Below are 26,030 nucleotides of genomic sequence, written 5' to 3'. Positions count from 1 at the left end.
GGGGGGGGGGGGGGGGGGGGGGGGGGGTGGTCAAGGGAGAATTTGATATTCTCATACAATTTTTATGTGGGTTGCTTCCGCGCTTCATTCGGATGGAAGGTTTTTTTTTTTTTTTTTGAATGGTTTTGATTCCTGCGGTGTAGATTTGTAGGCCCTATTACACTCATTCTACTTTTTCGCAGCAGGCCTTTAGTTGGCTGCGCAACGACCAGCGAATTCGGGATTTCATATGTTGTTATTCCTTGTCTCAGTCCCCCTAAAAAAGGGGATAGTAAATGGAATCAGCATAATAACTGTCTCTTTGCAATGGTCTGTCGAAGGTATGCATCTATTGGGTTATATGTCTATAGTTATTTTATCATCTACATGTTTCAGGCTGCGAATGCCATCAATCCATCAATCCGTCAATTTCATACATACATAACGTCGGACACTCTTCAACTCCTCCCCCCCCCGGTTCAACTTCTTTCACCATCCCACCCCATCACCCCATCACACCTTCAAACCGCGCTTCCAGCTCGACCGTAAACAACACGGGCCCATCACACGAAACTGTCACAACCTCCTCACGCACATGGTTGCTCGTACTGACCCTCCCTCCAAACTCCGTTTTCCACTCCGTCACATCCCACTCTAGACCGTGCGTGGTGATAACCGCCGGCCCGGCGATGGGAATGATACCGATGTTCTCAGCCAGAGGTGTTGTCGTTGGCATATCCCTCTCTGGATCTGATACTCTTGCAGTATCATGGGTGGTGGTGGTGGTGGTGCACGTCGATTTCGATGGCCCCATGCGTGATCCGCCGGGTATATGTATCCTGTTGTCTCCGTGGGGCAGGACGAACGTCACGCTCTCTTCGGAGACGAGGTATAGTTCGCCATGGGTATATGTGAATGTTGCTGGTGATGGGGGTGTATGTCTTGAGGAGGTGTAGAGGTGGTGGATTTGCGAGAAGGCATGGTCGACGCGGCCGCCCAGGCCGCCCAGGATAAGCACGTCGAATGCTGGATGGGTCTCTGCCGTTCTCGGAGCTGGAGCTGGAGCTGGAGCTGGAGCTGGAGCTGATGATGTTGGACTGCTGTTGTGGGTATCCTTGGTAGCAGCGGCAGCAGCAGCAACAACAGCAGCAGCAACAGCAGCACGACGGGATTGTATATAACGTAGACATTTCGTGAAGTCTGTGTACTCTTGGTCCGGATCGTGGATGACGGGGACATGTAGGCTTTCATAGAACATGCGGACGTGTGGGCTGATGGAGTCTAGGTCGCCGACTATTGCGTCGGGGAGCTTTCTTGGTTCTTAGGAAGGATAAAAAGTAGAAATGATGTGATATGGGGTATTTCAGATATTTTCAATTTTTCAATTCTTCAATTTTTGTTCTACATAAAAAAGGGAAACTATGCATTGAAAGGAGAAGAAAGAATATATATATACCTCCACAGACTCCTTCTCCCACCTCTGCATGAGGGTGTAAAAGCGGTTTGCGCCGCCATCTGCGCAGATTGTAAAGCTTGCTAGATTTGGTGGTCGGGTAAGTTGTTTAGATTATATGGAATATGCATCCATGGATGGGATGTCCTTTTTTCATTTCCTTTCTTTTGTCCAAGGATCTGGGTCTGGATCTGAATCTCACCATGCTTCTTGAGGATCTTGCAGGCCTTTTCGTTGATTGGCTGGTTGAGAATGAGGAGAGCGAATGGTGAGGACGGGGGTGTTGGGGAATTGAAGAACCGCGCTGGATACCAGTCCATGACTGCATGCACTTGATATGAGCAACGTGGGGTGGGGGTGGGGTACCAAGAGAGGTGATTATATTATCCACTGCCGGCGGACGCTGTCTGTATCTGCATGTATTTGCAAAACTCGAAGCTCAATTGCGTCCAAACTCCAATCCTATGGCGATGCGATGGATTGCAGATCAACGGAGGAATATAATTCCTAATTCCATTCTTGGCACTTAGTCATCGACGTGCATTTGCCAGTTGACCAACTTAGTTAACTAACCCGTTAACTGCTACTGGTTGAACTCGTTCAACCGTTTCTGGTCCAATCCGGCTAGGCGTAAATGAATTACCGTATCGAGACAAGCGCCATCTCGTGGCAGTGACAAAGCACGTTGAATAAGGGAGGGGCCAGGCCGTATCGTAATCCGGCGTATCCAGGGGCCTTCCCTCAGACTGTCCCACCGGCGAATCGCGCAAGGGGGTACCACCGAGAGCGGGTACAATACACGTACGCGGGTGGTCCCAGGTGGCGGCCAGCCGACCCAAAGCGGCATAGCCCAGGAGACCCCCTTTCCACCCGTCTCCACCCTTTCCCAGAGTCAGACTCAGTCGGTCTCAGACAGGCCAGCGCGCTGTCTCTCTCTCTCTCTCTCTCTCTCTCTCTGTCTGTCTCTGCTGCTGCTGCTGCTGTTGCTGCTGCTGCTGGTCTTTGGGCTTGTCTTCGTTTGTCTTCGTTTCCTTCTCCGTTCTTCTCTTCCACCTGGACTCGCCTTTACCCGCGCAACTCCACCCCCGTCTGGAGACATATTTTTTTCTTTTTCCCTTCTCAATTTCTCGCTCTCTCTTCTTCTTCTTCTTCTTCTTCTTCTTCTTCTTCTTGTTCTTGTTCTTGTTCTTGTTCTTGTTCTTCTCTTTCTTCTTTTTCTTCTTCTTCTTCTTCTTCTTCTACTTCGACTTCAACTTACTCCTTTTCTGAAAGGGGCGCGTCATACTTTACCACCCCGTTCGAGTCCACGCCTCCCATCTCCCGTCGTTCCACTTCGCCTTCTTTTAATTACACCAAGCAGGATTTATAACCTCTTCGTTCGTCTTGTCCAGAACAGTGCCCTGATCTCGTGCTGTTCTCTCTCCACCCTCCGCTCCTTTCTCATTCTTTTGTAGACCGTGGTCCGTGTTGAGAAAATCTCGGCAAGGTCGTGAAACCTAGCAGCTGTTCTCTTCCCTTTCTCTCCCTGTTGTCTCAGTTTCTTTCCTTTTCTCCTTCTCCCCTTCTCCCTTGAATTGGAGCTGGAATTGCTCATGCTCACTAAGAAATGTATAAACGGTTGAAGACTGAAGAAGAGAATATCTGCTGCATCGGGCTCCCCCCTGACTAATCCCCATGATCTGGCTCCTTCCCCTTATTACGTGTCCTGACTGTTTTTACTAACGGGAAGTTGTGACCCTCCACAGATTCTTTTACGCTCCTTCGACTTTCAACTCCTTCACATAACAACCTGTGCCTGCCTGTTTCTCTCTTCCATTGAAAACCTCCCTCAAGATGGGTAAGCCTCAGTTTTGTTTGTCGTCGTGTTTCCCGCCAGCGTCTGTAGAACTACCCGTGATACCCCTTCGTCGCCCCGTATCTGTTGAAGCAGTGATTGACTCTGTTGTGTTCTGTGATCCTTTTGTCGTGTGGTTTTGTTGTTCTCCCCCTTAATCTCCCCCCCCCCTCTTCCCTTGGTGACGAAGAGAAACCTGTTGCTATGGGCCATTGGAAGTTTCGAGTGGCCGCCCCAAAACAGGAGTGCCAGATATGCGGCCATACCACCCCCCGGAACTTGAAGATATCCAAGCTCCAAGGGCCCTCAATCGCACTTTGCACTCCTGTTCGGAAACACAGCGTAGAGAACATCGAGTTTGAAAACAATACTGACATGATGGAACCAGCCTCCGCCGCAAACGGTATCCCCGCTCCAACGCGACCCTCTCCGGCTGCAGCTAGTACACCTGGAAAACCGCCGTATGTTGAACGCAGCAACCCAATGGGACAGGGAGCTGCCCAAACCGTCACTTCCAAGAATCCCAAGGCCGCTGCCCAAGCTGCCAGCGACATGAGGAACGTTGTCCGTCGGAAATTGACTGGTTACGTTGGATTTGCCAATCTCCCAAACCAATGGCACCGCAAGAGTGTCCGCAAAGGATTCAACTTCAATGTTATGGTCGTTGGTATGTAGATACTTGTCTCCTTAACTACTGTTGGGCTCCGCTTTTTCAAACACATGCTCAATGTCCACTTCTGTATAGGTGAATCTGGCCTGGGAAAGTCTACTCTGGTCAACACTCTGTTCAACACATCCCTGTACCCCCCCAAGGAGCGCAAGGGCCCTAGCCTTGACATTATTCCCAAAACCGTTGCCATCGAGTCCATCAGTGCCGACATTGAGGAGAATGGAGTTCGCCTTCGTCTTACCGTTGTCGACACCCCAGGTTTTGGCGATTTTGTTAACAATGATGACTCCTGGCGCCCAATTGTCGAGAACATCGAACAGCGATTTGATGCCTACCTCGAAGCTGAGAACAAGGTTAACCGCATGAATATCGTGGATAACCGCGTCCATGCATGCGTCTACTTCATCCAGCCAACCGGCCACTCTCTGAAACCTCTCGACATTGAAGTCATGCGTCGACTGCATACCAAGGTCAACCTCATTCCCGTCATTGCCAAGGCTGACACGTTGACCGACGAGGAAATTGCTCTTTTCAAGCAGAGGGTATGTGATTACAACGCTCCAAATCCCCTCCTTTTCCGATGATCAATTCTGACATGTAACCCAGATACTCGCCGATATCCAACATCATTCCATTCAAATATTCGAAGGGCCTCGTTACGAGCTTGATGACGAAGAAACCATTGCTGAAAACCAGGAGATCATGTCCAAGGTTCCCTTTGCGGTTGTTGGAGCAAACTCGGAAGTTACCAGCAGCGAAGGCGGCAAGGTCAGAGGCCGCCGTTATCCCTGGGGCGTCATCGAAGTTGACAACGAGGAACACTGCGACTTCGTCAAACTCCGCCAGATGCTTATCCGCACCCACATGGAAGAACTCAAGGAACACACAAACAACGCTTTGTACGAGAACTACCGGTCCGACAAGCTTACACAGATGGGTGTAGCGCAAGACCCCAGCGTGTTCAAGGAAGTCAACCCTGCTGTCAAGCAGGAGGAAGAACGCACTCTGCACGAGCAGAAGCTTGCTAAGATGGAGGTGGAGATGAAGATGGTGTTCCAACAAAAGGTGCAGGAGAAGGAAAGCAAGCTGAAACAGAGCGAGGATGAGCTCTATGCAAGGCATCGTGAGATGAAGGATCAGCTTGAGCGGCAGCGGGCGGAATTGGAGGAGAAGAAGTCGCGTCTTGAGAGTGGGCGGCCCCTGGAGGATAAGATAAAGAGGAAGGGATTCTCTCTTCGTTAGTACAGTAAAGTCGATTCGTTCGCTCTCATGACCGGGTCTGCATATTCTGGATCCACATGGAACGTTTGCTTGTGATACACGACAAATGCTTTCTGTTCTGCCTCTGATTTGATTCCACCTTTTTCTCCCTTTTTGAGTCCCCATCCCGCTCTCATGGTTCCAGCGCTGCCCATCTAATACCTTTTCTCTTCTTTTAGCTCTGCCTTTTTTTTTTTTTTTTTTTTTTTTTTTCGTTCATAAAGCTCGGCTCTTCTCTTACACTCAGATACTCGAACGCTCATTTTCTTCTTCCCTATTTATTTAGTACCAGTTTCTCCCTCTCTTTCTCCACCTTTCTGCTTCTCTCATCTATACCTCCTTACCGTTTATTTTGTTTCTGTAATGACATTTGAAACCTTATTTTTTGCCCTCTTCCATATTTTCTTAGGGTCGCTGTTTTAACTAAAAACACTTTGTGTCATAGAAACCGATGGAGCCAGAAGAGACTACCGTTTTTCTTATATATCATCTCGCACTTAATATCCTGTCGATCGATCAACATTTTTCTTTTGTCGAGCGGGTTCGTTTCCTTTTCTTCCTACTTTTCCCCTGTCCCATTTTTGAGGGGTTGCGCGCACACACGAGAAAAAGGAAAAGGATATGTTCATGTGGAGGTTGGTATTATTGTTCATCCTCAAAACGTGCACTGTTAAAAAAGCAATTTTGTGGTTTCTCTACCTCTTTTGAAGAGCAACTTATCCCTTGTCCCCTCTGCAGGTGCGGGCGTGACCTGGGTTTGGTGCAGCGTATTTATTATATATTACCCTTCGTTGCCAGTTTCAGGAATCACCTGTCCTCCCGTTGCCTTTTCTCCCCGTTCTCTCTCTTTTTTTTCCTTCTTCTACTGTTTGAAAAGGAAAGAAAGAGAAAAAAAAAAAAAAAAAAAGCAAAACTGCCTTTCTTGACATGTATTGTCTATCCTAGCTATAAATCTTGCCTTTTTTTTTCTTTTTTTTCCTGTCATTTTTAATCTCAGCTTTTTATTGAGATTAGTTTATATTAGTTTTAGTTATCCTTTTTTGTGCTTTCTACTTCGATGCTAATTTCACCTCTAGTTAACCCCCTCGAGAGTGCCTATTGTCTCAAATGCCCATCCATTTCTGCCCATTGTTTTTATTTTTTCCTTCTCAAACGCAGAAGCTCTCGTTATCGGTTGCTGCCTGTTCATTTTCCCTTCGTCTTTCTATCCTAAGTTGTCAGTTGTCGTTTGTCCGTTTTGCTTTCTTGTCGTGTTTTGCCCTTGAAATATCCCAATGTGTCTGGTGGAGCCTACGGTATCTACCTAAATACTGCATAGGTGGAATTTTTTTTTTTTTTTCTTATTGCACCCGCTCTGTGTTCTCCCTATTGCCTGACTTGCAGGTTTTTACATCCCGTCCTGCTGTTACCTACCGGTCTCAATATAAGTTTCGAATAAGACCTGTTTTCGTTTTAGATGCCTTTCGGTCTACTGTCGGTTATGTAAACATTTCATTGTGCTGAGATGGTTTTTTGTAAGCGACTACATAGACTAGGTGTGGTGTACGGAAAATGTTGATTGTAGGCGTCTACGCGTCATGGTAGGTAGGTATGTCAGTAGTCATTTGTTGATAAGTACCTAGGGTAGGGAGGAAGCGGCATATTGGCATTGTTTTATCAGTTAGATCTTTCGTGACATGGAGGATTGGGCCGGTGGAGTATTTATTAATGTATGATGGCCCGCACAACAGTGGCTGGCATTATTACGAGCATTGGGTTCTTCCGGTTGAGAGGAAAGGGAAGTGGGGTTTAAGATCTTTCGTCTTTCGTCATTTTTGGAGTTCTTGTTTTTTTTTTTACAAAGTAGTTTGATTGATTGGGTTTGTTTGAGGGGAGTCCTTCCATGATTTTGAAAGGGGGTCAGACGTCTGTCTGTCAGTCTGTCTGTCTGTCTGTCTGTCTGTCTGTGTGTCTGTGTGTCTGTGTGTCTCCCCTTTTTTTGAGCTGCATTGTACATGTATTTTTTCATGTGAAAAGAAGAAAAAAGGGTTCTTAACTTAAAATTTAAGAAATATATCTGACAAAGAATAAGGGGACATTTATAACTAGTTACTGGCCTATTGTGCTATTTTGATTCAAATGGTTCAAAGTTAATTCCTGTGTTGGTTGGATAATACGTCATCATCAGTGAATATGAAGCAGAAAGAAAGAGAGAGAGAGAGAGAGAGAGAGAGAGATTGTTGAAAAATATTTCCATCTCTCTCACAACACTCTGATCTTGTTTATGTTTTTGTCTTCTCTAAATGCCCAAACAAAAACTGTGATCAAAAGTAAAATGTAAAATGTAATCTTCAAAAGAACTTCTATAACTCTACTTTGTGAGAGAAAAAAAAAACAATCAAAAAAATAAATTAAAAAAAAAAAAAAAAAAAAACATCCCAAATCCAACCTTACATCACATGTCAGACAAAGCAACTCAGGTGCAGCCCAGCCTGCTTCAAACCCACCCACATATTCCAACTGCGGTTAACTCCACCCAAAAAACCCCATGCCACAAGGAAAACAAACAAAGCAACAATGTGTGAATACACCTCCCACGAGTACTACAAGGCCTGCCATCACACAGTCCCCTGCCACCTCAAGTACAGCCTGCGCTACTGCCAGAGCCCCAACGGCACCCCGTTACCAGATCCGTCCAAACTCAAAGAATCCGGCTTCTGCCCGTCGCGATGTTGCGATATGGACAAGTGGAAGCAGAGGGTTATGCGGGTGGAGGGGAAGTGTTTGAATTGCGTGGAGACGGAGGAGGGGCGGGTGAATGATCAGGGGTTGGAGCGGGAGCGGGAGCGGGAGCAGCAGCAGGGCAGGTGGATAAGCAAAGGAGCGGTTGAGGAGGTTGATGGCGGCGATTGGGAGGCGGATTGGGATTGGGAGTGTGAAAGGGAAGGGGGAGGAGAAGGGGGAGGAAGAGGAAGAAGAGGAAGAGGGGGTCAAGGAGACGAGCGTGTATCGGGACTGGGATATTCCTGATACGATTCACAGGTTCGAGTGCGGGCACTGCAAGTTCTGGATCAGGGGGGACAGCGTGCAGAAGTGCTTACATGTGGTTGGGGGGGTTAGTGGGGATGGTCGTGGTGTCGACGTTTCCAGGTTCCCTGTGGAGGAGGGGGACTGGGAGATTGTGGATTTTTGGGGGACGCAGTTTCGGTATTCGGTGGAGGAGGTGGCTAAGATAAAGGTTCAGGGGCGGCATGTTCGAGGGCTCTGCGGGGGATGTCAATCGCAGAGGTTTAGGGCGGGGGTCGAGGCCGGGTTGGAACTGGGGACGGGAGGGCGGGGGCAAGGTGAATCGCCCCAGAAATACATCCTGGAACTAGAGGAGCAGAGGGAGAGCGAAACCAAAGAGTCTTCGCCGTCTCCCCAGATACCGCCCGTGACATTTGAGGACCACATCGGGGCATTGGGGGCGTTGTTCCCAAAGTTTGCGCTGAGCTCGGAGGATCCCACAAAGGTCCAGGGGGCGTTGGAGAAGAAGAGATGGGGATTGAGAACCCCAAGGTTAATTACAGTGTGCAAGGGGTGGGTGAGAACTGGACGGAGAAAGAAGAAGACGGAGCAGTGAAGATGGCTGTGCTTTTTCTTCATTTTCTTTGACTGTTGTTCTTATTCTTGTTCCCTTTGCTTTGTTTTGTATTGTTTTTTGTTTTTGGGATTTTGGGATTTTGGGATTCTGTGTTATATTCACTACTGGACTGGGTGAGATATGATCGGGTTCCTCTGGGGAGTTGGGAATATAAGTAGGGAATATATGACGAGTTTACCCTAATGGAATAAACATTTCAAACATCGAAAAGGGATAAAATTTGTACTCTTGCAAAATATATACTTGTCATTAACGAGTATTAAACATGGACAGAGGAATAAGTGCAAATCAGGGGTTAAGAGAGTGCTCTCGCTATACAGGGATTGTATAGCCCGGCAAGAAGCACCATCGAATGATCAATGATTACCAAAATGGTAGATGACAGTTTGCTTCAAGGAAAAGTGTATGCTGCATTTTAGAATAACAAGCAACGATTAATTGCAATCGGTTCCGTGGCTCCAATGCTAGCGATATGGCTCTCCCAGGGAGACTGACAAACCTCGGATCAGCTCCGTCGAGAAGCTGGAAGAATATCATGAAGGCTTTTCAAATGAAACAGGCCCTTTATATCTGAGACGTAGAAGTGCCGGTGTGCAGCGGGCGGCAACATGTCTACTTTCATAGAAATCGTCCTTGACATCCAGGGTTTGGCATTGAGTTTTGCTGTCCCCGGGTGTTTGATGTCATTGGAGAATTGGAAGTTGGGATGAAGTTTTACACATGTCACATGACCGCAATCTGTGGTCGGCTGAAACATCGTCACGAGCAATACGGAAGTAACTGCTACCAGTATCATTCCGTATCCATGGGATGTACCGTCATGTAATCCCAGATGTGCCTACCTGCTCTCCTTCAGCAAACCCTGGCCCAACCACGAGGGTTCTTGACCCGATTGATACCGTCAGCACATTACGCTGCCCTTTTACCGCCCTCACAGAGTCCCCGTACTGACGATACAAGCCCGATTGACTCCAACAACCTGCCAGCCAAGCCAAAAACAAGGCAAGGCACAAACCTTCCAACACCTGGCCCGAGTTCCAACGCTTGATCTCGCACACACCGCACAAACAAGCAGACGCAAAGGAAGAAGTGAAAGATAATCCTGCAGCCTGCTTCCCCTCCCACGATCTCCCAAGGCCATTTCTCCGTATATCCCGGGCGATCCAGGGTTCGGTGGTCTCTGCTTTCCTTCTCTCCCGTTACGCTTCAACATCCAAGCATCACAACAACACACACACACACACACACACACACACACAACACAACTACAACATCATTCCCCACAGACAGCTGGCTCCCAACGCTGAGACATCCGTTTTCCGCCTGTTGAAAAGCAGCAAATGGCCCCTCCGCCTCCAGCAACTCTGCCCTTGGGCGAGCGTCTAAAGATGCTCGCCCAGACTTTGCAGTACGTGTTCTTGTAATGAATGATATATGCGATCGGGGAATGTGGCATGCTAATTCTTGTATTCGCAGGTTCGGTTGGTTTCTTGGGTAAGTTCTGATTCCAATAAGATGACGGAGAGAGCAATAAATTCTCCTCTGATAATCCCCCCTAGTCGTCTTTGATGTGCTGTGTAAGGAAAAAAAAATAAAAATACTATGCGGAGAAATAAGCACAAGGTGGAGTGAATCGTCACCCATCACCACACATTTTGGTCTTGAGTGTGATGATATATCAGTTTGCACACAAGAATGACAAACATGTATGCACACAGCTGCTCGCTCTTGTTGCTAACTGACATATCTGGATATTAGACACTTGACCTTAATCCTTGCTGTCTTACGATACTTCATCTCCTATGTCACTTTCAACTACTTCTCTGGCATGGCCAGAACCTCATACCGTCTGGCATTCGTAGCTGCTGCAGTTACATACGGCATCGTCGTTTACAAAGCCTATATCGCTCGCGGACGTCTGGGAGGATCCATACCCGCCACCGCCATAAGGTTGGCCAGTGACGAGAATGTCCAGTACTTAAGTCAGTGCCCTCCCCCCAATATATATCTCTATATGAAACACACAAAACAAGCTAACAATGACCAACATCAGTCATGGCCCTCGTCTGGCTCTACTCCCGCCAAATCCCCATCGCCCTCCTCCCCTTTGCAATTTACTCTGTCTTCCACGTCGCGACCTACACCCGCACCTATCTAATCCCAACCCTCCAGCCTTCCAAGCCCGCCACATCTTCAGCCGCATCCCCCTCCGCCTCCCCCTCCGCCTCCCCCTCTGGCCGCCACACTAGCGCACCAAAACAATCACCCCTAGCCGAAAGCATCGGCCGCTTCGTCAAACGCTACTACGACGCCAGCATGGGCCTTGTCGCCGCTTTTGAAATGGCCCTGCTATTCCGCCTGGTTGGCAGTGCGCTGACGTTCTCCAGCGGCAGCTGGGTGCTCTTGGCCATCTACTTCGTGTTCTACAGGTCGCGGTATGCGCAGAGCTCGTTTGTACAGGGGACTGTGGCCCACGCGACTGCGCGGGTTGATGCGGCGGTTAGTCATCAGAATACACCGCCGCAGGTTAGGCAGGGGTGGGAGATTTTCCAGGGGGTGGTTAGGAGGGCATATGAGGCTACGGATCTAAGGAGGTATATGGGTGGCTATGGTTATCCAGGGGCTGCTGCGGGTGGGAAGAAACCACAATAGGGTTGCGGGGAGAGGGGTTTTAATTGTTTGGTGTTTTTTTTTTTTTTTGGAGGGGGGGGACTGGGAATGGAGGTCGACTGATCTGGAAATAAGAACTTGACAATGCTACGATGACGACAATCATGGCGTACAGGGCTAGCTATCCGATACGTAATTTCTTCGCTTTTTCTCCTTTTGGTTCCCCGGGCTGAGAGAAAGGTTGGGTGTGGAGAAGCTCTATCGAGAACCGTCTTATTGGTAACTCGCCCGGTCCCCAAAATAAGGGGGGGAATCTTAGATATCATCCTTCAGGACAGAGGCCGATTGTGCATTCATCCCCACCTGCAAATGCATTATTCTTTTCGGATTGGGAGGAAGGAGGGGCAACTTTTTCAAGCGACCGCGGTGAACATAAATATACCTAGGTTAGTTGAGGATGGGAGTAAGGGGTTGAAGGAGGAGAGGAGGCTACCATTTCCGCTGCAATTGGTGCGGTGGTAGGTGATTTTTTTTTTTTTTTTCTTTTCCACAAAAGAACATAATGGGTCTGTACTTTTAGGCATTCTCATCTACGTCTTTTCTGCTGCGATAAGTTTTTAACTTGTGTTTGGAATGTTTTGTTGACCCGACCATCCTTACCTTGCTTTTTGTTGATCTTTTTTTCTGACGAAGATGAAGATGAAGATGAAAGGAGCTTTGTTTATCTATCCTATTATATGTTTGTTTCTCTTTCCTCTTTATTTTTCGGTGATAACTGTTGACGTCCTCCTATCTCCTACATGTAATGCTTGATTCCCATTTGTAGCTATCCTCATTTTGATCAGCGGGTTGCTCCCTTTTGTTCTTCATGAATAGCGAGTTTCTCTCTTACTCTCTTACTTTGATGCAAAAAAACTTTATGGCCTATCGCCTTATGATTTTTCATCCCGCACTTCTATACGTTTCCAATTTTTATTATTCCATAGTTCCCGCTAAATCATCTGTCTCTGATGTATGGTACGGATCGATAACTGGGCAGAGGGCAGAGGGCGTTATCTCGTGCTCTGCTGCAGACCGTGTATGGTGCTCCATTATTTCTCCCCTTACCTGCTCGCACTTTGCGGTATATCGAAGTAGCCCTATCCAACATGAGCAATGCATGACAGTTGGAGAAAACGGTGCTGAGCAACAGTTGAAGTATTTCATATCATCCGGCCCGGATCAACATTCCGCCGACCAATCCAAAATTTAGGGTTTCAGCCCGCCCAAACGCCAGAGGAAGAGGGTTTAAAAAAAAAAAAATGGATAACAGAAACTTCTTGTCAATCTCCAGAACGCCAGACCCTCATTTACTCAAGGTGCCCGACAACGTCTGCCCGCCTACTCCCCTCAGTACACATTGAAATATACGATGGTTTGAAAGCGCAGAAAGCAAATCAAGCATGGCCATGTCCGTCCCTCTCTCGTTTCGAAGTTGCTAGGCTATCCCGCTTGCTCAGCTTTTTTTGTCCTGCTTTCGTTTGAGATACACGCACCCTCCGCTCACGATATACCCCCAATCTGGAGAATCAATGGGAGAAGAGGAGAGAGTGGTTTATAGATATACCCATTACACATACACACACAGACGTTACTCTGAGTTCGCCCGGTAATATATAAGAGAAACCAGAAAAGCGAAGAAAAAGTTTCCAGGCGACGCAAAGCCTTAGTATACAAGATTCACACGACCGAAAGAAATACAAGCAGGCGGCGAGGGGTGCGCGGCGATGAGCCAGAATACGGATTCGTGGATGTCTTCTGGATTTTTCTCCGCGAGCGCATCATCTTCGCCAGCACCTGCTTCTTCTCCTTCGAACTCCGCTGCTTCCACCACCACCATTCACAACGACCTCGACAACAGCCGGGAACATGCTGCGATGGTGATGCAGACGGAGACGGAGTCTGCGGTGGAGAGGAGTCGTAAGCGGGCAAGGGTGATGGGGAGGGATAAGGTTGTGCATCCCGATGCGGGAGTTAATGCTGGTGTGGATGTAGAGGCTGCGCGGCCGCCGTATTTATACGTATGTATATGCGATCTATGAGACTGAAAGGTGGAAAGAGGATGAAAAGGATGGACTAAAAGCTGGACCTTTAATTTTTTTTTTTTTTTCCTCTTCTTCTTTTTTCTTTTCTTTTCCTTTCTCTTCTTTTCTTCCCCACCCCCCCGTGCTAACTTTTTTTTTTCTTTCCCCGCTCTTCTTTCTTCCAGTCAATGCTTGCGGGCGGCATAGGCGGGACAAGCGGCGACATGCTCATGCACTCCCTCGACACGGTCAAGACACGACAACAAGGCGACCCGCACATCCCGCCCAGATACACGTCCATGTCCTCGTCATACGTGACCATTCTGCGCCAGGAGGGGATCCGGAGGGGATTGTATAGCGGTGTGGTACCGGCGTTGCTGGGGTCGTTTCCGGGGACGGTTATATTCTTTGGAGTGTATGAATGGAGTAAGAGGAATATGTTGGATGCGGGGGTTAATCCGTCGTTGTCGTATCTTGCCAGCGGTAGGTGGATATTATTTATTTATTTATTTATTTACTTCCCCTCCCCGTTCATGCTCTCTGGAAATTTCAATTGAAGTATCCTGGGGCCGCCTCTTGATATGTCCGCCTAACAAGCATATATTAAAGGATTCATGGCCGACCTCGCCGCCTCCGTCGTCTACGTACCCTCCGAAGTCCTAAAAACGCGCCAACAGCTCCAGGGCCGCTACAACAACCCCTTCTTCCGCTCCGGGTATAACTACCGAGGCACGATCGACGCATTCCGCACAATCGTGCGCGACGAAGGATTCGGGACGTTATTTTCCGGCTACAAAGCGACATTATGTCGCGACCTGCCTTTCTCCGCGCTGCAGTTTGCGTTCTACGAACAGGAGCAGAAACTCGCGAAGCAGTGGGTTGGTAGTCGGGAGATTGGGTTGCCGCTGGAGATTTTGACGGCGACGACGGCCGGGGGGATGGCGGGAATTATCACTTGTCCGCTTGATGTTGTCAAGACGAGGACGCAGACGCAGCTGAGTCCGGACAGTTTGGGGGGGCCGTCGTCGTCGTCGTCGTCGTCGTCGTCGTCGTCGTCTGCTGCTGGTGCAGGCGCAAGTGCTGGAAAACATACGACTGCGACGAAACTACCGGAGCCTGGCAGATCGACGCTGCCACCACCACCAACCGCGACGGGGACGAAGAACGTCCAATGCCGATCCATATCGACATCCTCCCCGTCGACCTATACCTTGAAACCCGGCGCGCCGGTGCTGGACACCTCGTCTGTCTTTACCGGGCTGAAGTTGATCTACCAGACGGAAGGTCTTGTGGGGTGGTTCCGCGGTGTTGGGCCGCGGTTCCTGTGGACGAGTGTGCAGAGCGGGACGATGTTGGTGCTGTATCAGTATCTGCTGAGGAAGCTGGATACCCATCGGCAACAGCGGCGACAGGAGAAGGAGGAGGAGGAGCTGGGTGGTGGGGGGTTAAAGCTCTGATGCAATGGCTTCTGGTTGGTTTCCGAATCTGGCGCGCTGTTCTTTTTCTGGTGTTTGTTTCTGGATGTTCAGGGTCCAGGGATAATGTGTCGTTTTGGCATAGAACGGCGTTTATATATTTTTATTTTTTATTTTTATTTTTATTTTTTTTTTCTCGATTTCTGGTTCATATACCATTTCTTCCCACCATTTTATTCTTCTCTTTCTGTGTTGTAGGTATTTCTTGCTTCTTTTCCCACATCCTTCTATTATTCGAGGTATATCGGACTGTACAGTACGACGGGACTGGTGATGCCTATCTATATAGATGTGGATGGGTAGGAACACCCTGCTATCAAACCAAATTCACAGATAATTGACACATAGCAATACCCAGCAGATATCACACTGTAACCTCGTTGACTTGACTAAATTTCAGATCACTCCATGGAACTCGAAACCTTTAATGAACCGTATACGGCACATGTAGTAGGAGAAGAAGAAAGAGACACATGCGCCACTCATTGCCAGACAGAGTAAGTATGTAACTGCAACCACATTACATTTATCTGTTTACCCAAAGTCGATCTCCAACTGAAGGACCCCACTGTGGAAAAATAGAGTCGGGCCTCTACGGCTGCTCAAGAGAGAATGTTTCCAGCCTCTCAAGCATTCCTCTTGGGTTTGCGTTTTGCAGCTATTCATTCCATGGGTGGGTCAGACAACGAAACCAGTAAACAAACGAAGAGCCGTGACGAAAACACGCTAGTGGGGGGGGGGGGGGAAAAGAGTAAACAACAGGCGCCAACAGGCACAAGCCGCAGCAACAACAGCCGCAGCCTTCTTCCAACCGTTCCTCCAACCTCATCATCCTCATTCCTCATCCTCCTCCTCATCCACTCCAACCATCTCTCGCGTCATCCACACCCACACCCACACCCACCCACAACCACACACAACCACACACAACCACAACCACACCCACCCACACCCACACCCACCCACACCCATACACACACCCATACACACACCCACACAACCACACCCTTACCCCTCTGCATTGGATATCCCCCATCCTTAACTAAATACAATCGCATTCTCTACGCGACACAGATTACTCCATCAGCAACACCCCATCATGTCACCCGCGTTACCCTACCTGCGCGGCCTGCGCAAGAGTGACCTCGTCCTCCTGGCCGAGATCTCCAACCTGCAGGAGTACGTTATCCCATCCTCCCTTCTTCCCCCCCCCCCCCCTCTCTCCGGCGTGTCTCTCTGTCTGCGCGCGCATCATTGCCGCCAGTCCACACACAGCCACCTGCTAACAGGAGCCTGCCTGCCCTCCCCCCTCGCCCGCATGCAGCTACGAGGACTACAAGAAGACGGAGCTGGAGACGGCACTGGACGACCACCTCGCCGCCAACCGGGCCTCGCTGTCGGGCGAGCACCGGCTGGCTGACTACTACCGCCGCCTGTCGCAGGCGCAATCACGCGCATCGCCCGTTAAGCGGGAACGAGAGCTCAAGAACGAGCCTGCCACTTCCGGCGACGATGCTAGGAGGGAAAGAGCTGCCCCCTCCACCCGCGCCCGGCGGACCGTCAAGCCAAAACAGGAAACCGGTGCCTCGTTCGTTGCTCCCTTCTCCTCCTCCCCACCCATCTATGCACATACAACTCCTACTCCTACTCCTACTCCTACTCCTACTCCTCTACAGCACCTAACAGACCGACACACAACAGAGATGACTCCGACTCCAGTCTCAGCGCTTCCAAATCATCTCCAGCACCCATAGCCCACACCCCCGCGCGTCCCTCCATGCCCTTCTCCTCCCTGCCCCCCTCCCCAGCCATAATCACAGATGCCATCGACCGCCAGACAACCAAGGCCCGCCAGTCCATGTCGTACCTCTGGGACGCGTCCGGGCTCACGGAACGCTCCCACGCCGTGCGCGCCGCCCTCAGCAATGTCCGTGCCATCGAAACCATCACCGTCCTCATCGAGCTGTACGGCCTGCTGGCCGACATCGTGCCCATGCGCTATCTTACCACCGTTCCCGCGGTCGGTGCCGTTGGCTCCAAGGACTATATCCTCAAGGTCCCCGATGTCTTCGTCCTGCTCAACGCGTCGTTTTGGGGCCCCTTGTCCCTCTGGGTGACGACGAGTCTGTTCCTGCCGTCGCTGTTTGCGTATTTTTTCAATCTGAGCCTGAAGGTGTCGCAGCAGGGCGCTGCTGCTGGCGGCAGCAGTGCTAGCCATGGGTATGGCACGCGACGCACGACGACGACGGCGTCGGCGGCGGCGGCTGCCAAGGCTGCTTCCGGGAGGAGCTGCGGCGATCCGCTGGTGTTCAACGTCTCCAAGGCGCTGGTAGCGTATTTGGTTTACGCGAATAATTTCACGTTTTGGAACATGTTCAATCGGTTGACGGTGTTGACGGTTTCGCGGTCTGTGCCGGGGGGACTGCGGGGACTGTTGACAGGTTCGGCTATTGGGGTGGTGGGGAGTCTGTATGAGGCGATTCTGAGGAAGTGAGAAGTGAGGAGGATGAGGTGGTAGTGGAAAGCAATGGGAGGTTTGCTAGGAAACGCGAATATGTGAAGGCGGGGATGAAAAATGGATATTGAGAGGATGCTACCCTCCCTCGACTCTCGTCTGGTTTTTTTGGCCTTTTTTTTTTTTTTTTGATATTTTCCTTTCCCCCCCCCCCTGGTCTCTCCCTTTCACGGACACTACGTCCTGTTAGTATTGGTCTTGTCCCTTTTTTTTTTTTTTTTTTTTTTTTTTTTCTTTCTCTATGTCCTTTTCATTTCCTTTATCCGATCGACTGATCGCGCTGGAGTTTCTCTACTAGTGCGGCTCCTGCTGTCATTATCGTTGGCTTTTTGTTACGCTGCTTTCCCCCCCCAACCTTTTTTATGGCAACGGGAATGTTGGTGTTTTTGTTTGGTTTTTGCTCCCTTTTAATGTTTCATTTCATCCCTTTGTCCGTTTTCCTCTACATCTATCCGCTGTCCATGTTTCTCTTTCTCTTTGTTTCTTCTCTTTTACTTTTTCTTCTCCTGCGGGGAGTGGGTTGGTCTTGTCTGGTCTGTTATGGGTAGTTATGGACGATGAATGGTCTGGATTCAATTACTTATCGGCTTTTCCTCCTTTTTTCCAATCCCCTACTTTTTCTTTTCTTTCTTTCGATTTTGAATTATGACAAGGGGTGTTTATGGATTTTTAACCACCATTTTTTATTAGTTTTACTTCAGTATTCTTTTGAATTTTTTATTTTTTATTTTTTTATTTTTTATTCTTGGTTCTGGACATTCTTGATCAGGTTGGTATGGTTTCATTCGGGATTTCTTTTTTTTTTTATTTATTTTTTATTCTTATTTTTATTTTTTGGATATGTGAATACTGAGATGAGAGGTGTACCTAGGTAAGATATGCAATGGGAATGGTAAATCTGTGATTTGATGATATTGAAGGTGATTGAGAAGAGTGGGTGTCAGCAATGATAATCTCTGGCCATCCGTGTCAAGTATTACATTACATGATTAGACTAATTTATTAATGTTTTTTTGTCCGCGCGCACGCACTCCTGCGTAGATGAACCACACTTAGAAAATTTCTACATGGAACAACCTGGCTCAGTTTACTCTTGAACAAATAACAAGAGGAGATGAAAGGAGAAGGTAAAAAAAAGGCTCTATATCGGTTTTTTTTCTTTCCCTTTCTATCTTTCCTTCTATTGGTGTTGGTGACGGGTAGATAGGCGCTGTACAGAGGAGCTGGGGCGCATAATACAGGTAGAGGCACACACTTATAATACATGTAAGGGAAGAAGCTTCTGAGACGCGTTGTTGGTTTGACGTTTATGCTGTCGTTCTTCCAGAAAGTACCAGAGAATGAAATTGAAACGGAGGAAGAGGGGGGAGGAAAAAGACATCTAACAGAATTGAAGAATCAAGAATCAAGTATCAAGAAACACACACACACACACACACACACACACACACACAAAAATTACACCAAGTAGATGTCGTTTTGGAACTAGCTCGCCTGTGAAACTGCATCAAGGACTTTTTGCCTTTGGACAAGCGGCAGCAAGGGAGGAAAAAAAAAAAAAAAAAAAAAAAAAAAAGAAAGAAAGAAAGAAAGAAAGAAAAAGAAAGAGGTTGGGGGGCTTTCATGGAGTAGGTCTCTTGCTCTCCTTCCTTTTCCTCCTCTTCAGCTAACATCCATCCATGCATCTCTTCACCTTGGCACCCTTTCAGCATTCCATTCCATTCCATTCCCTTCCCTCCCCTTCGCTTCCGATTGAAAAACTTTATGATGAGGCTGGGGTTGTCGACTTTTTCGCTACTTTGGCCTTTTCTCCTGAGGGTGCGGGAGGGGTGGTAGTCGTGGCGGCGGGCTTTGCTTCCTCGATTGCTGCTGGCTTCCTTGACGGCTCCGAGCCGGAAGAAGCTGATTCCTCTGCTAGCTGGGCGTCGACATCTTCCTCGTCTGTTTCGGTGGGGTAGAGCTCTGGATGCTGGCGGAAACAGTTTTGCATGCCCCTGTAACAGCAAAGGGAAGAACTGGTTAGATATCAAAGTTTTGGGAAGAGGGGACATGGGAGAGGAGAGAGAGTCTTTGGGCCCAACTAGAGAAAAAATATATATATATAAAATATAAAATATAAAGATGAAAACTTACTCGAATTTCTCAATGCAATCCATCCCCTTCGGTTCCTCCGTCGAGTACACGAAGCAGCTGAACGCGGCTCTAAACTCTTCTCCGCACGGCCCGTGCGCCATGCCGCCTAGACATGGACAGTCCCAATTGATCTCTCCCGTCTCGGGATTGAAGGCGCCTTCGCTGCTGGCTTCTTCCTCCAGTTCCTCGGGCGTTAGAAGTGTGGGCGTAGATTGTGAGGGCGAGACTTCTATATCTGCAGCGGCGGAGAGATCGGAATATTCTGCTGGGGAGGAGGAATTGGAGGAAAAGGAAGAAGAAGAAGAAGGGGTAGAAGAGGGAACAGTGCTTGGGTCGTCGGGCGGTGCGGAGGGGTTTTTCGATCTGGCTTTGGCCTTCTTCGCGGCGGTTAAGGACTCGAGGGTTGGGAGGGAGGAGTCATCTTCATTCTCCTTTGGTGCGGAGGAAGCGTGTCGCAAGGAAACTGGGGCATGATTCATGCATACGGTTAGATACTGAGATAGTACTTCAGGCGGTAATGGGTGTATTATATGGATAGATGGTGTTTATATAACAGCCGAGGGGTGACTTGGGCTTACAGCTGGGTTCCTCCGAGAACACAGAGCTTGTGTTGTAATAATATACCGCGCCCGCAGCAAGAGCCCATCTCAACGCTGTGCCTTTCCAGCTCCTGGGCTTGCGCGACGGGGCCGGAGAGTCACTGCTTATATATCGTCTCGCTTGGGCAAGGCGAATGTGTCGGGGAGTGGGAGCTGAGGAGGAGGAGGAGGAGGAGGAGGAGGCTCGAAGTACAGATCGCGAGGCCGATCTAAACATTGTGAGAACAGGAAACAAGCAATAATATTTAGACAAAGACAAAAAAAAAGGATTCAAAGGGCTATTCAATGCAAAGAGAGATGCATTGAGTGGCCTCTGTCCTTCATAAGAGAATGAATTGGGGCTGGTCGGGGAGAATTGAACAATTTCTCTTGACTTTTTGCAATGTCGAGAATGTCGGAAGTCGGAGATTTTAGCGCGGGAGAGGATGGCTTATATAAGCAGGCTATTCGGATCTTCCTGGAAGAGAGCAAGCAGTGAAACTACCCAGATAGCTATTATCATCAATTCGCATTCTTTCAGCCAGGTCGGACGGTCCGAAAATGATGGTGGTTTAGCATGCTACGAGTGACTCCTTATTGGTGTCCGTTTGATTGACATATGAGAGAGTTGGTAGAGCAGACGGATGCCGCAACATCATCCGTCTGCTCAAAGGGTTTTGCGGGGCATATTTACATTTCCTCTCTTTTACTTCTTGATTAGAGCAGTAAAAGCAAACCGAATATACCGTTTTTCATTTTGATTAATTATGCCGATCTTGGTGTCAATAGAAGGAAAAAGTGACCCTGAGATATATGCTTGACTCACCGTAGCTTTGGAATATCTGACCCCGGGATGCCCAGCTCAACGATATAACTATGGGCCGTTGCTCTCTTTCTGTCTCTCTTCTTACGGATTTAGTCCTAAGTGGATTGCGTGACTGGATTCCTACTGTCCAACGGGCCCTCACGTCTTCTGGCCGACACCAAAACCTGGGATGAAGAGGTGCTATACTCTCAAGCATTGATATTGACATTCCAAAGAGGTCTTGCATGTGTGTCCTTCATGTAACTAAGGGATCGGGAGCAAATTCCCTTTTACTCACGGGTGTCGGTGGCATTGCTTCTTTGCTGAAATCCGGATTTCACGGACCACAATCTGTATCGAAGAGCGCAATGGAGAAGGGCGTAGAGATTTTCCGAATTGCAACATTCCAACGCCACTATCTTTCCCTACGCTCGGTTTCTTTCATGGGAGTAATACTCCTATGGCGTTTAATTCGGGGATTGATGATGGACACCAGGCGCAGTCGGGGTATGCAGCTATGCTCAATCCCACAATAATCTTGACGTATGAATAGCAGCTCTTTATGGAGCTATGATATACCACTGGAGGGTAATGCCTAGCTATATGGCAGCAGTGGACTTCCCGATTGAAGGATATAGTTAAAATAACATTGGAATGAGCCTCTGGACAGTACTATAATCACGATTGAAGTAGTAGATCTGTGCAGAAGAGTTGACTTGCCATTCATTCAAATACAGTGTGAGAGAAGTTGAAATCTGCGTAGATGTTCGCAATGCAGACTCCCTGAGTACACCACGTCTGATGCAAAGAAGTCATTTCCAATCCCACAAGGCGAATGTTTCGAACACTTTTGTTTCGGTTGATATGCGAAAGGGATTGAATAGTTGAAGCACGATGCGGCTCCAACTTAGTTTCAGCCTCAATCAACCGACCCCGTTTTCCTGTCCGCCTCAGCCCGAGAAATTTGTTTCATATAACTAGTTACTGGTGTGCATTGTTCCAAGAGAAATTGATATGGGTGGCATCGATTTTGGGCAGACGACGGATGAACCCGCGTCAATATAAATACATATGGGATCGTACATGGAAGAAACTCCATTCTCTCTCTCTCATCCTTATCCTTCCTTCATGCGCCTCGTGGTGTGTGTCTTGGGAAACCGCTCAGCCACAGTTTTCTCGGCGGAAACAAGGCCAACTCGAGCAGTGCGACGCAGCAAGTTCTCGGCATACGACCAGTCATATGGTAAAGTTGGATTGACCCGAATCTAAAATTATCAACCGAACCAGAAGTTCAGGGTCGATAGAGTTGAACCAACTCAGGTACCGGCATTGGCTTTCAGACATGACAATGTAAAAGACAGGCTCCGATTGGCCAAGCCAAAAGGGTGTTCGCGGTCGATGTATTGTATTGTGTCTGGGTAATGTGCGAAGCACTTTTGGACGGTTTGATTAGTTATTGGACTTCTAGAACTCTAAGAAGCCTGGTTCTAAGGGGGCGGCGAAGGAGCCTGGGAAATGAAGAAAAAGTGGTAACAAAAACAGGGCCCTAAAATTGGGAACTCCTTGCATGGAGATCGTAAGTGGTTGATTTGTGCTGATCTGGTCAGGTTCTTCTCCATTTCCTTTTTTTTTTTTCTTTTTCTTTTTCTTAACAACTATCTAGAATAGAGCCGTCCATTGTTCACTCTACCTTTCAGGACGGTCTGGCGGGGCCCCCCATAATGGATTTTCATTCCTTGAACCCATTTACTCCAATCTTACCGAATCTTATTGTCTCTTTTACTCTGTTTTTGGTGTGCATATAGTCTTAGTGATCATTCCGTAATCCGTCTCTTCGTTTTGCGGCCCTGGGCGTCTCGTTTCGTTCTATTGCTCTCTATCCATACGACGGACGATGGGGCAGCCGGAGGGTACCTCCAGGACTACGGTCGCCATTATCGGCTCCGGAATGGCGGGTCTTGTATCAGCATATCTGCTGAAGCAAGATCAGAGTCAGAATTTTGATGTCCAAGTTTTTGAGATGGTACGTTTAATGGGTTTTATTTCGATATCGGACCGTGTCTGGAAAAATATTTGATTTTATGTCGTGTTTTCCCCGATATCTTAGTTATAATTTGGTGTTTATTACGTGAAGTTATGGGCATTGCTTTGTTTCGTGCCATTGCAAAAATACCCCTTTCAAGAAAATCTCCATCTCTTTTGATGCTGAGTCTTGGAAGATTGCTGTATTTTTTTTTTATAAAAAAAAAAAAAAATGAAAGATAAAGTTTCTCTTTTCGTTTGACCTTTCATCGGAAAATGCGGAGATACCACAGCTATGTGTACCTTGCCTGCTGGATAACTTAGTGGCATTTTTACGTGGTTGGCAAACTCTTGAAATTTGGATCCCAACTTTTCAGGAAAACATCTTATTAACAGCTATGTTAGCAAAATGAACTGTCCCTCGATTCTGCGTCGGTTACAGTCCCTTCAGCAAATGGTAGAGAAGTACGAATTGATCTCCCAATGCGTGCTTTTGCGGGTGGATACTACAGCAATCTCAGGAGAATGTACAACTACCTAGGCGTGAAATATACCCCCATGCAGTTTCTATTCCCTTTATCGAGAGCTCCTGTAGTCAGGGACAGGAGCAATCTGCTTTCACCTCCAAATCAAGGAGATGCAGATGATCATGTCCACAGCGACGAAAGAGACGGAAAATTTCTCAGCTCCAAACCGTATTTCATTCATTCATCCAACAATCACCGCATTCCACCCATCCGACCCGAGCACCTGGGATTATGGGGTTGGGTGGCAGAGTCCATATATCTCGTTTTTTGCTTTGCATGGTATACGATATGCAGCTTTTTTATACCTCCGTACTCATCAAGAACCGACTACCGCTCTGCAACTGGCGCTGGAATATCGAAGCAGGATAGCGTTTCCGTCTCCGAATCGCTAGGTGAATACCTCCAGAGAATCCGGCTACCAACCTACTTCACCCAAAACTACATCCTACCCCAGTTCTCAGCTGTGACAACCTGCTCTCATGAAGCGCTGCTGAAATTCCCCGCCAAAGACTTTACAGACTATGCGACGCAGACACACAATGTTCCATACTACGTCGTGAAGGGGGGCGTGAATATCGTCCAGAAGAAACTGGCGGAGGGGTTGAACATCCAGCTAAGTTCACGGGTAGTTTCAGTGGAATTGCTATCTGGCTCTTCCAAAGTACGTGTTTCTTATATGTCCAACACGGACGGGACCATCCATCAACGAGACTTTAACCATGTTATCATGGCGGTCACTCCGGACGTTGTGGGTGCTATATTTCAACCTCTCAGGTCAGCTATGGCACAGGTGCCTACCATCAAGGTCGAGAGTGTTGTGCACAATGACACCTCTTCTCTCCGTATTTTATCACAAACTTCCGTTGGGAGCGAGGGGTATTTTCACCCGTCGTCAGCCGAGACACAAGTCATCCATGTCCGCTCGTCGCCGGCTGGGTTCACAGAGGCAATCCACGAATGCACTGCGTCCCTTCTCGTAACCACTGGACCTATAACTCCTATCGATACGTCGAAGGTTATCCATCGCACGAGCTTCACGCGGGTGCTAAGGACACCACAGAGCAGAGAGGTTGTAAATCGCATCTTTGGATACAACCCCATTACTTGCAGGGCATCAGAGAAATGTACTACCCAGTGGCGGAATGGATATGGGAATGTTTGGCTCGTAGGTGGTTGGTGTTGGGATGGGATGGTGCTTCTTGAAGGCTGTGTGGTGTCTGCAATGCGGGTTGCTGATGCATTGGGTGTTCATGTTCCGTGGAGAGATATGGTATAAGATGGATTGGCTAGGGTATTGTTTTCTTACTATCGTCAGTGTTGATGTATGTATTGATTCCTGTAACTATGTTATGAAGTCCTGTGCATGAGATCCCCTTGTGATTACGATTGGATTATTAGACCTGGTCCCATTCTACCCATTCTATCCATTGTCGTGTTCTAACTGCAGAAATGTTTTGTGAGAAAGAACAGAGTTGACTGAAGAGTCGTATGATGAAAATTTGTTATCACATATCGAACATTAAGCTGGGCTCTAAGGGCGTTCGAACACCCTGTGGAAGTCGACACCCCAAATACCGATGCAATTCTACGAAGAAATCGACAATGCCTCAAGATAAGTGACTTTTCACATTAGCTAGAAGCATGTGTTGCCTTCATCCACAACGGGGAACTTAAAGAATCTTTGCAAGAGAAAAAGTAATGTCTGCTTTGATTTAATTCCAGAGATGCATCTCCTTTGAGTTACGGATCAATGTGGTCTGAAAACAATGGGTCTTTCACATCAATTCGATGCCTTTGTTGCCTGCTGTCAATGTCCAGGGCAAGGTTTTCTGGCAGCTAGCTATTTGAGTCATCTGGCTAGTTATAAGTGGGCTCCCTTTTCCCCTCTAAATACTTCCTCCCATCTCATCGTCGCAATTTCCAATATTTAGCAGCTAAGCACCATTTTGTTGCGAGGTGAGGATTCACAGTTTGTTCCCTGCAACTTGTTCCGTACTGGACCAAATAGGTCAAACTAGGCCATTTACCACGGTCCAAATAAGCAGAGCATATTTCGAATATCTCTCGATTTAGATCAGCTGCCATACTCCACCTTTGCCTCTGTGAATATCAGTCTCGGTTTTATAAGCTTGCCCTTGATAGAACTTCCTATATCCGCAACTTAACAACGTTGCCACTATCTCCTGCGAAGGGACTCAGTTCAACATGGATACCTCTGATGAGCAAGCCAAAGTTTGGAAGGAGGCCAGGCAATAAAAGGTTCAACGGGATCGCGGATTGCAAAATTGGATTGCTGTAAAGCAGCGGGGACCAGGTCAGATCCGGTTTCCAGGCCCCGAGGAGGAGGAGGAGGAGGAGCTTATGGATAGTGCTGGTCAGGTATCGCAGCTTAAGGAAGAGAGCAGGGAGGTTGCGGCGGCGAAGAACATTCGGGGTAAATAAACATAAAATGAAACTCTTTGGAGAATCACTTACTCTTGCTTT

General features: G+C 48.1%; 9 protein-coding genes across 9 annotated transcripts; 7 read left to right on the top strand and 2 right to left on the bottom strand.

Moving 5' to 3' along the window:
- Window positions 1-484: 484 nt before the first annotated feature.
- Window positions 485-2,531, bottom strand: PADG_12236 (thiamine diphosphokinase; the record flags this gene model as incomplete). Its single annotated transcript, XM_010764318.1, has 6 exons — window positions 485-1,288; window positions 1,436-1,515; window positions 1,635-1,754; window positions 1,824-1,939; window positions 2,006-2,313; window positions 2,502-2,531. 6 exons carry the CDS (start codon window positions 2,529-2,531, stop codon window positions 485-487), a joined length of 1,458 nt encoding a protein of 485 aa, XP_010762620.1.
- A 939-nt stretch (window positions 2,532-3,470) lies between these two features.
- On the top strand, window positions 3,471-5,178 carry PADG_07070 (uncharacterized protein; the record flags this gene model as incomplete). Its single annotated transcript, XM_010764234.1, has 3 exons — window positions 3,471-3,933; window positions 4,012-4,478; window positions 4,543-5,178. 3 exons carry the CDS (start codon window positions 3,471-3,473, stop codon window positions 5,176-5,178), a joined length of 1,566 nt encoding a protein of 521 aa, XP_010762536.1.
- Window positions 5,179-7,752: 2,574 nt separating this feature from the next.
- On the top strand, window positions 7,753-8,797 carry PADG_07068 (uncharacterized protein; the record flags this gene model as incomplete). The annotated part of the gene is made up of 2 exons (XM_010764097.1): window positions 7,753-8,042; window positions 8,110-8,797. The coding sequence occupies 2 exons, from the start codon at window positions 7,753-7,755 to the stop codon at window positions 8,795-8,797; spliced, it is 978 nt and encodes a 325-aa protein (XP_010762399.1).
- Window positions 8,798-10,646: 1,849 nt separating this feature from the next.
- On the top strand, window positions 10,647-11,470 carry PADG_07067 (uncharacterized protein; the record flags this gene model as incomplete). The annotated part of the gene is made up of 2 exons (XM_010764096.1): window positions 10,647-10,800; window positions 10,872-11,470. 2 exons carry the CDS (start codon window positions 10,647-10,649, stop codon window positions 11,468-11,470), a joined length of 753 nt encoding a protein of 250 aa, XP_010762398.1.
- Window positions 11,471-13,194: 1,724 nt separating this feature from the next.
- On the top strand, window positions 13,195-14,948 carry PADG_07066 (uncharacterized protein; the record flags this gene model as incomplete). Its single annotated transcript, XM_010764095.1, has 3 exons — window positions 13,195-13,488; window positions 13,677-13,974; window positions 14,101-14,948. The coding sequence occupies 3 exons, from the start codon at window positions 13,195-13,197 to the stop codon at window positions 14,946-14,948; spliced, it is 1,440 nt and encodes a 479-aa protein (XP_010762397.1).
- A 1,117-nt stretch (window positions 14,949-16,065) lies between these two features.
- Window positions 16,066-17,460, top strand: PADG_07065 (uncharacterized protein; the record flags this gene model as incomplete). Its single annotated transcript, XM_010764094.1, has 3 exons — window positions 16,066-16,145; window positions 16,291-16,554; window positions 16,668-17,460. The coding sequence occupies 3 exons, from the start codon at window positions 16,066-16,068 to the stop codon at window positions 17,458-17,460; spliced, it is 1,137 nt and encodes a 378-aa protein (XP_010762396.1).
- A 1,783-nt stretch (window positions 17,461-19,243) lies between these two features.
- Window positions 19,244-20,430, bottom strand: PADG_07064 (uncharacterized protein; the record flags this gene model as incomplete). Its single annotated transcript, XM_010764233.1, has 3 exons — window positions 19,244-19,475; window positions 19,615-20,077; window positions 20,193-20,430. The coding sequence occupies 3 exons, from the start codon at window positions 20,428-20,430 to the stop codon at window positions 19,244-19,246; spliced, it is 933 nt and encodes a 310-aa protein (XP_010762535.1).
- Window positions 20,431-22,891: 2,461 nt separating this feature from the next.
- Window positions 22,892-24,822, top strand: PADG_07063 (uncharacterized protein; the record flags this gene model as incomplete). The annotated part of the gene is made up of 2 exons (XM_010764232.1): window positions 22,892-23,020; window positions 23,425-24,822. 2 exons carry the CDS (start codon window positions 22,892-22,894, stop codon window positions 24,820-24,822), a joined length of 1,527 nt encoding a protein of 508 aa, XP_010762534.1.
- A 929-nt stretch (window positions 24,823-25,751) lies between these two features.
- Window positions 25,752-25,988, top strand: PADG_07062 (uncharacterized protein; the record flags this gene model as incomplete). Its single annotated transcript, XM_010764093.1, has 2 exons — window positions 25,752-25,778; window positions 25,806-25,988. The coding sequence occupies 2 exons, from the start codon at window positions 25,752-25,754 to the stop codon at window positions 25,986-25,988; spliced, it is 210 nt and encodes a 69-aa protein (XP_010762395.1).
- Between the last annotated feature and the right edge of the window lie 42 nt (window positions 25,989-26,030).

Source organism: Paracoccidioides brasiliensis (genome assembly GCF_000150735.1).
Source record: "Paracoccidioides brasiliensis Pb18 unplaced genomic scaffold supercont2.10, whole genome shotgun sequence".
Lineage (NCBI taxonomy): Eukaryota > Fungi > Ascomycota > Eurotiomycetes > Onygenales > Ajellomycetaceae > Paracoccidioides > Paracoccidioides brasiliensis.
The sequence above is the reverse complement of the archived record's forward strand: the minus strand, read 5'-3'. Positions and strand labels throughout refer to the sequence as shown.